The sequence below is a fragment of the Cheilinus undulatus genome, linkage group 6, assembly GCF_018320785.1.
Source record: "Cheilinus undulatus linkage group 6, ASM1832078v1, whole genome shotgun sequence".
NCBI lineage: Eukaryota > Metazoa > Chordata > Actinopteri > Labriformes > Labridae > Cheilinus > Cheilinus undulatus.
Genome location: NC_054870.1, coordinates 33,340,479 through 33,355,773, shown reverse-complemented (window position 1 = coordinate 33,355,773; position 15,295 = coordinate 33,340,479). Strand labels below are relative to the sequence as shown.

The 15,295-nt window shown below is 38.0% G+C and overlaps 1 protein-coding gene across 1 annotated transcript in view; it reads right to left on the bottom strand.

Moving 5' to 3' along the window:
• The window catches only part of LOC121511084 (VPS10 domain-containing receptor SorCS1-like), a 115,130-nt gene that overhangs the window by 50,413 nt on the left and 49,422 nt on the right, over positions 1-15,295 (bottom strand). Inside the window, exons 3-8 of the mRNA XM_041789615.1 lie at positions 12,973-13,072; positions 12,603-12,761; positions 9,752-9,825; positions 1,343-1,407; positions 747-865; positions 332-421 (exon numbers count right to left, since the gene is read on the bottom strand). Coding sequence (XP_041645549.1) covers positions 332-421; positions 747-865; positions 1,343-1,407; positions 9,752-9,825; positions 12,603-12,761; positions 12,973-13,072 — 607 coding nt within the window. The remainder of the gene's footprint in view (positions 1-331; positions 422-746; positions 866-1,342; positions 1,408-9,751; positions 9,826-12,602; positions 12,762-12,972; positions 13,073-15,295) is intronic.

Here is a 15,295-nt window from a genome sequence, read left to right as displayed (position 1 = left end):
TGCAACACCAGATTAATTTTCTTCACTTACGTATCTATTGATACAGAAGGGAGGGCAATTGATTAAAAACTAAGCATGGCTCTTGAATAAACACAAGATCTAAAGATATAATTATGAATAAGCAAATCAGTTGTCAGGAGGGTAATAATGCAGAGTAAACAGTTTAATGGATTTGTCAGCAAACATCATGACAAACTGGAGACAAGCCTACTTAAAATCACTTGACAAGTACGGGGGTTTCACAGTGAAATGAGCATTGCACTCGTTCTGCAGACTGTTTCTCTGCATGCACTCGGCTCAGCAAGCACTGCACGCTCTGCAGCAATCTTACCTTTGGCAGTGTGTACTTGGGAAGCTTCATGGGGTAGAAAGAGTTTCTTTTATAGGACACATAATGGACAGACTGGCCACCTATTGGCACCTGGAAAAGCATAATAGTAGCAATTTGAAGCTCATCACAATTCAGGTAAATATTCATAAACTTCACTGGGTGCAGTGATTGCTGGCAGCATGTTTTCAACAATTAAAACAGCCATCAAAACTCAGAGTTTGCCACTAATTAGTATGTTTTGGATTATAGCATTTTTAGTATAATACACAGCACTGTGACTTCACTTCCATGCCATCCTTTCCCAAGAAAATAGCCTCTTTTAGTTAATGAAAAACATGACTGTACATTAAGATGCAGTGGTTTTACAGCTTTTAATTGTCTTTTAATGAAGCCAGACCTTGCAATAAAAACCCACCTGGATGAAAACGTATTCATCCTGAACCACCAGGGAGTTAGGGATGATAAATCCAGGGAAAGGCTTGCCCTTGTTTCCATCAGAGCAATTCTGAAGTTTACAAGTTATGTACTGTGACCCTGTGGGTAAACAAGAGATGTGTGCTAAAAATACAGCAAAGGGGAAAAGCAGATAACCTTCTGCAGTCAAAAAAATCAAGGTTTTAGCATCACTTATGCTGATGGTATTAACTGAGCCATAGAGGCAACATTTTAGAGGCCAATTCTTATTCTCACTAATAGATAAAGTAGATAGTGCTGTCCCACTGTGTTAGCATCAGCCAAATGAGGCAGCCTCCCCGGGGACAGGGCATTAACACACGAGGCCTTATGGAGGAGCCCTCCTCTCTGCACTGTGGCCAAGAGCGGAGCCAAGTCACAGCCTGGCCCTTAAAAAATGAATTAGCTTAATCGTATGAGGAGTCTCCATAAAGCCAATTCAAATGAGGAGGGGTATTTTAGTAAGGACAGCAACAAAGTTGAAATCTCCCATCAGGTTTAAGTTTTAGGAATTACCATAAATGCAGCTAATACTACTAATAAATTTTTTCTACTCACGTCCATCAGAGACGCTGACCTCCAGGTGTATCATTCCCTGCTCCTTGTCCAAACCCAGTCTGGACCTGTAACATCAGGACACACGATGGGGATCAGTCTGCTGCTAAGGGGTAGATTTCAATTAATAATGACATCTTCTGCATTAATAATAAAATACTGTTCTGGCATTAAGATCAGCAGTACAAACTTTTTGGGTTGTATAAACCTTGATAATGATAAAACATCTTGTTAGTTTGCCTCCATCTTCGCCTATAGCCTCAACATGAGTTGTGCTTGCAAGTCCAAGTTGCTCAAGTTATAGACATTAAAAGAATTGATATTAAAATTTCAGATGAGGAACGTTTAATAAAGGCAGTTTTAGAATAGATATAATAGATATCTATAAATAGATAAAAGACACCTAGTAGCTAGCCAAAGCGGCCAGTAGCTAGCATATTAGCCATACCCAGCTAATATATAAGCAGAGGGCCTAAACACTGGTCAGTTCAGTACAGGCTAGACTGATAAGTTAAAAAGAAGTGTCTGGGTATCATTTGAAAAAAACAAACAAACAATAAAACAATGAAATAGTTTAAGTTTGAATGCAACATGCTAATATACCTTTAATTTTAAAACCTTTGGCTAAATGTACTAGCTAGTAAATGGCATCAAGGAGATTAGCATAATCAAACCAACTCTGTACAGCATAATAGCTGCAAAAATTTACAAGTAAAACAATAAGAACTTAGTGCCATGACTGGGATTTGCTAAAAGCTGTTCAAAAATGAGCAAACATGCAAATATAACTGAAAGGAACAGTAATGGTCTACCCTGAGTTACAATTTGCTAGCTAAGTAGCATCAGAGATTAGCATAATAAAAGGTACTCAAAGGCTGCCTCAAATCACATACCCCTGTTGTTTTAACTATAATACATTACAGTGTTGTGGGAATTTGTACAACCATACATTATTAACGCAACTGTAGAAAAACTTAAGTTACTGTGAGATGTTTTTAAAGAGACTGAACGGATATTATATATGGTGTGCCTTGGGAGTTTGGCTTGATCTCCGTTGAGAACCACTGTGCTACATCATGATTATGGTGTTCACTAAGGGTCTTTTGTTACACACTCAATTCTTGGATTTTTTTGAGTGCACCAGTAGTTTACTGGGTTGGCGCATACTTTTAGTGTGAATGCACTATGCACAGTTATGCACTCAAAATGTTTAGTATTAATACACTGATTCACAAACTAAATGGCAGTCATTCATGAACAACCAAAGAACCAACACAAAAGTTTGGGTTGTTTTTGTTGAGAAGAACCTTAATTTTAGCCAGATGGCCAGCTTTTGCTGACTTGAGCAGTGGTTCTCAGCTGGTCTAGTGTCAGGACCCACCAGCGCTATCTTAATGACATATCAGGACCCAAATTTCCTATATATTTTTAATTTTAAACAAATGTTTTCAGAGCAAAGAAATTGAGCCATATCCTTCAAAATAAAAACACATCATAGACCATATTTTCTTCCCCAGGTACACATCTGCGACCCATTGAAAATGGTTATCTGACCAACTTTAAGGACCTGACCCACCAGTTGAGAACCAAGGGGCTAGAGGATTAGTTCAAACACAGCATGATTAGCAGCTTCAGCTAGCATGGAAGAGGTTTTTAAATAAAACAAAGACACTAATGTACGGATAGAATGTATTTCACAAGTAGAAACAAGGTCAAACTTTACTCTTGAGTAACAAAGTTGTCCTTATTTCACCTTTCAGATATATCTGTCTATACTAACATGTTTTTCATGGACAATGAGAAGCATTTACTTGGCAGTATGCAGCATTGGCTTCTAGACACTGCTGTAATCATTTGCTTTTTATTTTTACATTCTTGTTATTCATTTTGAACAATAGGTGACTTGATAAGACTTTAAACAAAAAGCTTCAACAATTACTTTGCTGTTGTGCCATATTTTACAAAACGATGCTGTGTTTATAATTATTAAAGGAAAATAGAAAATTGAGGAAACAGTTGACAGAATAATTGCGTTGAGCCCACGGTTATAATTTTCTATTATCAAAAGAGCAGTATTAGGGGTTTACATTTGCGTTTGCTTTTCATTTTGACTTTGTGAGGGGACATGGGAAATAAAAGAGCTTTACTGCTCTCTGAGGAGCGATAATTGAACAAGCTTATCTAAAAACACTGGTGTGACGGACATTTGACCTGCTCTGCACTTTATGGCTAAGGTGTACTTAAGCCATTCCATTCACTTTGGGCAGAGATTCCTCAGGATAGTGTTTAAGTGCAGAATGGCAAGAGCGACCACTTGTTGTATTAATAGCAGCTGTTTTGACAGAAGATGGGTTTCTTCTCATTTTCCATACTGTGTCTGTAGTATAATATAGAAAAGCCCCTATCCTGCTTCCCTCAGCACTCTGTAATTGCCTCACAGCTCCATCTCTTTTAATGGACTTTCTGTCAAATACTTCATCCAATTCTATCAGCGAACAGCCGCCCTTGCTCTTAAATAAACGCCTGCAATGTAACACTGTGTTCTCCACATAACTAACCCTATGTCTGACTAGCCGGGGTGCCTGTTAACATGTTTTTGTATATTACGTTTGTCAGATTTTCTCTGATGAGACGAGCAGTGAATGGTGAGATGAAAGTGCATCTTTCAAAGCGGAGCTCTGATGATGTTGGGAGCATTTTATTCTGGCAGGTTTGACTCATGCTTGACTTATTTCCTCAGACAAAAAGGAAGCACATATTTGAACTTCAAAAATTTTGGTTCTGACTGATCATCGTTTAACACTCAGGATGATGCCAACACTGCAGGGTGGTGCCAACACTATCACAGACTGTCCTTATTCAACAAATTAATTCTCTAACAGTAAAAGATGACTGGCAATATATGGTACACACTGATATTAAAGATACTGTGATTTTTTTAATCATGCTAAATTTGTACTTTATCTTTAAATTGTCTGAACAGCAAAATAGATCAGATAGATAGATCAGATAGATAGACGTCTAACAAAGGAGAGCTTTCATTTCATACGTTTTGCTTGAACATCTTTGGATGACTAAGGTGTGTGTTTTAATACGATTAATTATGGTTCACTTTTCAAAGCAGGATATTCTGCAAACTTATTGTTATGCAGCGCAAATTGTCCCTAATGTATAAGTAAAGATGGTCTGTTGATGTTTGGTACACGCTTAAATTAAAGACATTCCCTCTCATGATAAAATCTGCATGTGTGAAGCTTTATGCGAGGCAGAAAAAAGCTCAAATAAAGGACTAGATGTGCAGAAAGAAGCTTGGATACATATTACTTATCCACAGAAACAGATTTAATTGTATCCCTGCAGAGGATAAGGCTTTGTTTATCGTGTGATTTAGATGGGAATATGGTGCAACACCTTTTAAATCCTCTGTTACTGATTACTTTTTCTCTGGCTGGATGATAATACAAGCTTAAACTGAGGTTTATTATTACTATAAACTCCACTGTATTATCTTCATCTTGAAATGTTTTCTCTGAATAATGTTTTAACTTTATTTGTGATTTCTGGAGTCATATGAGCCCACATAAGCTGGGAATTTGTGTGCATGACACTATAAACAATTAAATTAACCGTTGATTTACTTATGCAGCTGTTTCAGGGTTTGCAGATGTTTCAATCTTACAAACTGTGGAACTGAATTTTTCTCCCAGCGTCAATGGGAAAAAAATGATGTATGCACAATGAGCACTTAAAAGAAGGAAGTGCTATACACAGAATCTCTGTTAGAATAAAACTGCATGTCTCTTTAAATAGAGCTATCTTTTGTTATATTTTATCAAAAATTTTCACAAGTTATAAATTATTGTTTGAGAATTATCTTAATTTCTGTGAAATTATGTGTATCTTTATGTCCAAGCCTGATGCAAAAGCTGCATGTACATTAGTCTACTGCAACATTAGTGATGTGCTTTTGCTTTTTTTAGTCAAACATGGAGAGGGATTTTGCAGCCAACTACTATAAATTAAACATTTATCCTGGGCCATAATCCCTGAACTTGCACCTCACAGCTAATATCACTAAAACACTCAGAGAGACACCCAGAAGCTCTCTGCCACAAGATCAGCCTCGATCCTGTGCAAAATACATCAAGTATCATATAAAATTTATCAAAACTATGTGGACATGGTTAGATTTGTTATAAGCAGGGCTATGTAAGTTCTAAAAGGCACTCTCACTGGAGCCAAGGTCACATTTCCTTTATTTGATCGGGGCATCTTTCAAAGAGACATTTTCAAACAGGAAAGGTGCAAACGAATTTCAACCATACAGCTATATACAGTGCCTATAAAAGATATTTACCCCATTGAATGTTTTACCCTTGTATTGATTTTATAAATCAATCTCAGTCAATATAATGTGGCTGTTTTTTTTTTTTTTACCAAAAACAAAAACATGTAATGTCAAATAAGTGACTGCATAAATATTCAACCCCTTTAAAGAGACAGACTTAATTCAACAGTCCAGCCAGTCAGTGCTAGCAGTCCCCCCATGAGTGAAATGGGGATTACCTGAGTGCAGTGAATGTGTCTCGAGTGATTGCAGTATATAAAATCCTGTGTCTGGAGGGTCCAGTCACTAGATAATCAGTATTCATGGCTACCATTACACCATGAAGACAAAAGTACACTCCAATCAACTCAGAGAAAAGATGAAGAAAAACAATAAGTCAAGAGACTGATACAACAAATGTTCTGAATATCCCCAGAGTTCAGCTAAATCCATCATCAAGAAACAGAAGGAATAAGGCACATGAGTAAATCTGTCTAGATCCGGCCATCATCACAAACTGAGTGACAGCGCAAGAAGGAGACTAGTGAGAGAAGTTACCAAGACACCTATGACTACTCTGAAAGACTTTCGAGCTTCAGCAGCTGAGATGGGAGAGACTCTGCATACAACAACTACTCAGGTTCTTTACCAGTCAAAGCTTTATGGGAGAATGGCAAAGAGAATACTGCACATCACCACAAACACACCATCTCTACTGTGAAGTACGGTGGTGGCAGCATCATGCTGTGGGGCTAGTTCTCTTGAGCTGGCTCAGTCCAATAGAGAATTGTGGCTGGACTTGAAAATGGCTGTTCACACCTGATTTCCGTGCAACCTGACAGAGATTGAGCAGTTTTGCAAAGAAGGGTGGAGTGATACTGCAGTGACCAGATGTGCAAGCCTGACTGAGACCAATTCCCACGGACTCAGTGCTTTGATTGTAGCCAAAGGTGCATCGACTAAATCCTGACTTGAAGGCGGTGAATATTAATGCGGTCACTTATTTTACATCACTTTTTTAACCTTGTCATTACTTTGAAGAAATCTGTTTTCTCCTTGACATTAAAGAAGTTTTTTGTATTTTTTGACAAAAAAAGTCAAATCATATTAACCATGATATATTTATAAAACCAATAAAAATGTAAAACATCCAAGGGGCAGAATAGTTTTTAGAGGCACTGCATACTGATCTAAGTCACCCACAGGTCACTTGACGCTGTGAGCAGTTCTCACCTTTCACCAGGTCTTAACACCTGGAAGCCCTAAAGCGCCTTGTGGTTGAAACTCATATCCATTTCTTCCTGCTTTTTATTTTTTTAGGAAAAAATCCCTAATCAAACATGGCATTTCAACTTTATCTCTGGCTCCATTGTGAGATTACCAAGGAAAAACCTTGTGGCTTTTCTCGTAAAGGTCATTTTTTATCTTAAACAGTACCTGACATTTACCTGAAGTTAACCACTTTGCCACAAACTGCACCCAGCATCTTTCTCTTTTTTTGATTTTTGAAACACTGTAGTAGTCCAATCCTTTAACATTATTAATAGAGAAGACTGTATTAAAGATTTATTATATCGCTAATGTTATGTAAGAAAAATGCAGGAAGCTGAATCCTTAAACATATCTGTGTGAGGAATTCAGGAGCAGAACTAAGGTAATAGTAACTTATATAAATGGCTCAGTGTCTTCAATTTGAATTATTTTTTACTTATTTTAGGTAAATATATTTTGTGTTTTTCACACACATACTCAAGTTGGAATCACAGGGCTAATAGTTGCCTATTTTGTACCATCACAACCCTGAATGGTGTACCTCGATCTGGAATCCTGTGAACTGTAATGAACACTGTATTTCCAGCTTTAAACTATTATTTTCTCATCCACCCAGGAGAAAACACACACTGACCCACAACGTTTGTGAGATGGTATAAAGTGAGCACAAATCTCACACTTTGCATTTATTTTGAGATAAAATTATTCTTTATATGCAAAACTGCCTTTTTGCAGTACGAATTTTCCATTGTGACAGTATTCACAGATACTAGCACTAACAGCTGAGCCCAGTCAGAATAAAGGATGTGTCCGCGATAAATTCAGCCAGGCTAGTGGGAGTCACTGCACTTCCTGCCTCGGCTACATTTGGGTGGTTGTCATGTGTTAATATCAAGCCTTGCTTAAGTCTTCAACTGAACTTTAAACATTTAATCTAGGCTTAAATCAGAGTGGCTTCGGTTGAGCAGTTCATTTCAACCAGAAGCTTTTGGGGTTCAATTCCCAGCTGCTATAGTTGCATCTCAAAGTACCTCTGGGCAAGACACTCATCCCAACATGCTGCCTCTGCATAGTGTATGAATGAAAAAGTACAGATAGGCAAATGGGCACTTTATGTGGCAGCCTCTGACATCAGTATGTGAATGTGGTGTGAATGGGTGACCAATAACTTTTTTCTTGTCTAAACCTTTCAATCATAAGATGCAGAACCCTTCAGTTTTTTATCTTTGAGGTCATTCTGAGGTCATGATATTAGAGCAGTTTTACTAAGGGTGCAATGTAAACTTTGCCTGAGCACGTTTGACCCCTAAAGTTCAGTTAGTTTGCAGTGGTGGCTGGTGCATTTTTCTTCAGGAGAGGCTATAAATCTCAATTTTTTATATTAGGGAAAGTAAGGTTAATCAACAGGCGTCACTCTACTGAGAGTTAAAGTCATTATAACAATAAATACAAAGTCTGTGCAGTTTTGTAATTTAAGATGAAATAAATACATATGAAAGAAGTAATTCCTCTGAGTTACAAATGAAAAACCCTTTTTTAATTCAGCTCATCTCACTGCCCCCCAATCACCCTCCTCTCTTTGCATCACTCCAGCTCACTCCTTCGATTTCTGCCTCCCAGTGTATTTTGAGACTTTTTGCAGAATCTTTCATTAAATCACCTTCAAAAATAAATCATTGTAAGTCCTAATTATTATGTTTACCAGCAATCTGATTTTAAAACAGCTGATCTGCGCGAGGGAGATTTTAATTTCTCACATCAAAATGATCAGAATGAGGGCAGACACTTTACAGATTAATAGTCTGACTAGTGTGAGTGCTATGCACCATGCTCCAGCACAGTACACTTCTTTAACCCTGGCACAGATAGAAAAGGTTGGCTTTGGCACTGATTGGTTTTTCATGCACAAGCACAGTTGTGCAACATGGATGTGACATAAAATCAATGTGACTGTTGATGTTAATAACCATTTTAGACAATAGAAGAGTATAAGAGGCCTGTATCTGACCAAAGTAACTCATAATAAGCCACAAAGTTATTACAGTCCAGTTAAGTCCTCTGTGCTGTTCTCCATTGTGTTTCTCACAATCAGAGCCCTGCCTGTGTCATATTGTGATATGATGACATATGTTCCCTTATCTTATTCTAAATCCATAACAAATTCTTTTTTCCATGATTAAGTTCATGACATAGTCTTCCATCTAGCTGAAGTTCCTTACTTCTTTCAAAGTAAAAGCAGGTCTGTATCCAAACAGGAAGACAATTATCCTTGGTTTAAGAAACAAAAACAGTTTGGAATTTCATAATGAGGGGGTTTAATCAGGATTTATCACAGATATTCCGAGATTAATTATGATTTGAAATTTTCATTGTTTCATAGTCCTAATTAGAATGTCATAATGAATAATTTATTTCTAATGATATAAAAATGCTTTCCTTAAATAAAGGATCTGAGCATTTTCTTTATTACTGACTGAACAAAACTGATTTTGTTGATTTTCTTTGTAATACTGTAGATGATCAAGTAACACCAGAAAATATGGATGCAGCATGAGTCTGTGAACTTTTTATTCATGTTACTATCTGATGTTTTTTATAAGACTTGTAAATATTTACAGACAATTCCCTCCAGTACCACGGCTGTAAACAGAAAGCTAAAAATGCATACATATTAATTTATTAATGTAGAATTGTTCTGGGCCTGTCTATTATTCATACTGTTTTTTTGAGCATGTCAAAATATGCTGCAACGTTGCAGCACTGTCTCTCCTGAAAAGACGAACCCTCTGCAAAAGGCTGATAGTTGAACTCACCAGTAGAATCTGTTGGGGACAACGTTGTCATGCACAAGCTGCCATCTTTTCCCAAATTCGACAGAGACATAGAGCTGAAAAATAAGAGGAATGCATTAAGCAAATGAGTTACAGTAGAAGAAATATGTTCCTCAGTCAGAATATTGGAGCATTATTGCTTGATTTATGTCCAACTGTATTATCAAGCAGCTGTCACATTTGTAGACTTTGTGGCGTCAATAAGATGATGTTGTTTTGAATACTGCACTGCTGAGTGCATAGTTTATGTGAAAATGCATCTGTGATGAGAAAATCTGTCAGATCCTGTAGAAATTCTGTAATGCTCTGAAGGCAGATGTTTAATATAGAAATGGGGGAGAAGGGAATTCATTCTGATGCAAAGAAAAGTAAGAAGGAGGAATAAAAAACATCTGCTTATCTAAAAATCAAAGTATCTCTTTCAATGTCTTCATCGGATCTCTAACTAATTGGCATTTTCAGGTCCTTTGTTCAGTCACCATTATAATCATCTTCCTTTTCCATAAAGCCATTAGCATTCTGTTTTACTGCAAAATCAGACTTTTGTCCAAGCTTTTACAAAGTCTGTCATCTCACCATAATGATCGAGCAGCTAGCATCTTAAGCTTAGAGCTTTACAAGGATAAGCAGCATCATTTTTGCTTATCAGAGAGCTTTAAACTTTTAAGAGACACGACAGCCAATCGATAGATGCAAAATGAAACCAAGATTAATTTCAGCTTTCTTGAAACCACAGACAAACTGATGAAATTTACTTTTACGAAGATGCACAGAGTGACCTGAAGCCAAAATTCTCAAGAGCATCTTCATTTTGACCCTTCTATGGCCCCTAAACGAAGCTTTCATCTTCCTCCCTGCACCATTTATCTCACTTCTCAGACCTTGACTGTGTTTCTCTCTGAAAATCAAGTCCTCCAATAGCAGCGGGTTGGGGAGGCCGGGTTTGATGTCTGTGGTGCTGAGTAAAGCAGACAGCAGGGTGCACACACAGAGTAATAGTGTGTGTGTGTGTTTATGCTTGCAGTTGCGTGTGTGTGAGTGAGCCGCTGAATTGCTTGGGCGTGTCTTCCTTGTTAACTTTCCCCCTGTGCTGTCTAGGACAAATCCTTGCAAAGTAAAAGCCTGCAACAAGACCACATGATTTTTAGCCTCTGTTAGCTCGCCGTCTTCATCCAAATTGATGCTTTCTACCATAAAAACAATCTATGCTTTGTATTTTTTTTATAGATAAGAGAATTTTCAGCTGGCCAAATAGGCTTGTGAAATAAAATCGACAGAGCAACAATCTGTCAAGCATCATGTAAAACCTGACCAATACTAAAAGGTTTTAATGCCTTAGCAAATGTTGAAAACATTAGATTCTACACATGACAGCAAATAGAGATAGCTTTAACAGTATTATTCCTATGTGTGGAGAGCAACAACCCCACTAGATCTGCAGACAACACACTAACAAGTGAAGCTCAGTGTTAGTTCATGCAAAACACTGTAGTCATTTTTCGTGGTCAGCAGCTGAACCCAATTATCACCTCCCAGCTCCAACGGCCAATCATAGCTCTTCCTCTCAACACAGTGGTGTATTTAAATATGACACACTTCTCACTAATCCCTGCTTGCATTAATGCTGTTGCGCCATGCTGCTGCTGCTGGCAAAGCTTAACCACCCCCACCCCAGCCTCCTCTTTTATAGTATAAAGCTTAAGCTGGAGCTGGAGTTCTGTTGTGCCTCCCTCTAGGACTGAATGGTATCCAATTTTTAATACTGTTAAAACTCACCCAAAAATATGGCATTACCACCATGTGTTGTAAAAAAACAATGAACAACAGTTCCAGCCAAACATTTGCTGATGTGCACACGCAAAGGATTTTCTTTTTTGTGGGAATAAAAAGGAAAGAGGGCAGTTTTTCAGATACAGTTTACTTTTATGACTGGGTGCTGGTTTGGCTCAGTTGGTAGAGCAGGGGCCTGTAAATTACGGTAGTCCTCGACCAACGGGTCGTGGGATAAATTTCCCATGTTTCCTGTCTCTCTTCAGCTGTCTTATCAATTAAAAGCGAAAAGCCCCAAAATAATCTTGACAATAAAGCATTACTTGAACAGTAAAACTAATTCGTTGCTGGTTGCAATAAAAAAAAAAATCTGTGAACCCTGATATACACATTTGTAATGTGTTACTACCAACATACATGTGACAATTCACATTTTGTCTTCAGGGTTCCCTATAAAGAACAGAATATCATATTTTAAATATGTGAGGCCACAGTGTTCTTCTGAATAGATCAACAGAAGCACTACTTGTCAATAGGCAAGGTAAGCTACTACTTTGGGCCCAAAACCAACGAGGGTTCCCAATGGCTGATAAACGTTTAACCAAAGCAGTGGTTCTAAATGTGCAAAGTCTGCAATGACAGTAGGAAACCTCCCTAAGAGGGTCCCATCTGACAGCTATACATTGCATATATTGTTCCTATAAAAATAAATGTACATCGCCAGGATTCAGAGTCAGGACACCAGCAGTCTTGATAGCTTAGCTGGCAATAATGCTTTTTACCAGTTATCTTGACTTTGTGCAATGTTTCTTTAATTTTTAGCTTTTTCTTGTTAATGTCCAATAATTTAAATGAGAATGTGATGAAAGTTGGTCATCAGACTCTAAAAATACCACTGAAAATAACATATAATTGAATAAACCTTCACCTCACACCACAGTTCAAGTTCTCATAGTGTGTGCTACCTTTACTCCCATGCAGGGATTCTCTTATCTAGCGTTCCTTCATCATGTTTTTCAGATATATTCTATTCATTCCATGCCAGCTGACAGCTATATGTTACCTTTTGGTCATGGCTATAAGCCAGGATCCAGTCCTCTTGCTCTGGGTGAAAAAGCAGACTGAGGATATCAAAGGCTAAGCTGTGTTTCTGATAGGACGCCCCCTCGTCAAGGCTAATGAGCAGACTGCTCTCCACCTCGGGGTCCGTAAGTAACATGATCTGGGATGAGACAAGAAAGGAGACAGGGAATCAGTGGCCCACCTTGACAGCATCCATTCCACAGGGCTTAAGAGCGCTCATGCTACTCGGAATAGACGCAGGGTGCAAGCTCCAGCAGGGCTGCTATGTAGTGAAAATGATAATAAGCCTGCTGCATAGGGATCATAATTTATACAACACTGGAGGGTTTTTCATGCATTTAGAAGCTTACCTTTCTCTTGTTGTTAGGACTCACATACAAGTAGCTCAGGATGGTTTTTAACCCGACTTTCTCATTAAGCTTCTCATATGTGGTCCCATAATCAGTTGACCTAAAATTCAATTAGAGGGAAACATTTAAAAGGTTGTGGCTGAGAGCAAAGGAGAAGAGAGCAACACCTACTAGTTAGGATGCTGATGGTATCATTAAGCATATCAGGCAAGCAGAAAATTGCAACAGCAGAAGTCATGAAGCAATTTGCTAGATGAATGGAGATTTTTTTAATTATGAAAATAAACAAGAATATTCTGTGTGGCATGCAAGGCAAATAGCAGGTGTATTATTATTACTAATATTCATGCTTTTGGGTGAACACCAATTTTATTTGTGATTTTGATGTTTTTAAACAAGAGGATTTTAAGGACATAAATCCTTATTTGCTGAAAAGATTTTTTTTCTAAGTGGTTGCCCTCCAAAATTAGCCTTGTTTGTTAATTTTACAATTCATTCAGAAAGTATTCAGACTCCCTTCACATTTTTCAATTGTCATATGTTGCAGCCTGATACTATAATAATTAAAATTCATTTTTCTCTCTTTAATTAACATGCAGTACCTCATAGTGACAAAGTGAAAACAGAAATTTAGACATCTTTAAAAATTTATTGAAAAGAAAAACATAAAATATCATATTGACACAAGGATTCAGACTTAGCTGAAGTCCCTTTGACAGCAATTACAGCTTCAAGTCTGTTTGAATATAACACATCAAGCTCTGCACACCTGGAATGGGGGACTTCCTGTCAGTCCCCTTTGCAATTCCTCTCAAGCTCAGTCAGGTTGGATGAAGACTGTCAGTGGACAGCTGTTTTCAGGTCTCTCCAGGGATGTTTGATAGGGTTCAAGTCAGGGCTCTTTCTGGGCTACTGTAGGACATTCACAGAGTTGTCCCTATGTTGGGCGGTGAACTCTCAGTCCGGTCCTGCGCGCTGTTGAACAGGTTTCTATGGAGGATATCTCTACTTTGCTCAATCTAACTTTTCCCCAACCAGTCTCCCAGTCCCTGCAGCCGAGAAACACCCCCACAGCATGATGCTGCCACCATTATTCTTTCTTGTTAGGATGGTATTGGGCAGGTAATGGGCAGTGCCTGGTTTCTTCTAAACATCATGTTTATAACTGAGGCCAAACAGTTCAATCTTTGTTTCATCAGATCAGAGAATCTTGTCTCTCACAGTCTGAGAGTCCATCAGGTGCTTATTTGCAACATGTTTTGCACTGAGGAGAGGCTTCTGTCTTGCCACTCTGCCATAAAGCCCAGATTGGAGGCAGGCTGCATTTGTGTTTGTCCTTCTGGACTTTTATTCAAACTCCACTCAGAATCTCTGGAACTCAGTCAGAGAGACCTTCAGGTTCTCAGTCCTCAATAGCAACAGGTGCCCATATTCATTATTGAAAGAGTCCTGGTATTGCCAAATATCTTCCGTATATCTTCCGTAAATATCTTCCGAATCCTCGGTGCAGCATATTTTTTTGTTGCCTTCCCAAGATCTGTGTCTTGCAATTACTCTGTCTCTGAGCTCTGCAGACCTACAGACCTCATGACTTGTTTTTTGCTCTGACATGCATTGTGGGGCTTTCTATAGAGAGGTTTGTGCCTTTCCAAATCATGTCTAATCAATTTAATTTTCCACAGATGGACTCCAATCACTGTGTAGAAACATCTCAGCAACGATCAAGAGAAACGGGAGGCGCATGAGTTTAATTTGAAGTGCTGTTGCAAAGGGTCTGTATGCTGTGTTTAAACTAAAAACTACTATGTCTAAAATTCTGTTTTTACTTTATATTGATTCTGCTAACATTTGATTCTGTGTACGATGATGAGTTGATTGATGTACAATGAAGTTGGGTTGATTGTGCTGGGTTATAGAGGGTATTATTAGGTGTTATTCATGCTAGAAATGGTTGGGTCACCTAAGCCTAACTTTTATGTTCTTTTTTCCTCTTTGAGTGGACAGACTTGAATCTTCCCCTCACAGGCTGGCCAGGTTGTTTAGATTCATATGTCTTTTATATTTAATAATTTGTGTGAACGGTATGATGTTAAACTTATTTCAAAGTAAAAAGATTACTGAGTGGTTTTTATTCTGTGCCATTTATTAACAAGCTAACTAGCTTTGACTATCAATTTAATGTTAAAACAAATGTATGACATTTTCACATTCAACTATGCTGACACAACATTTTTAGCATGAACAATTTCTGGTAATGTTAGCAACCTAGTTAGCCTTAAACCTAGTTTGATTTCTCTAATTTGTAAGCTACTAGGAACTGTAA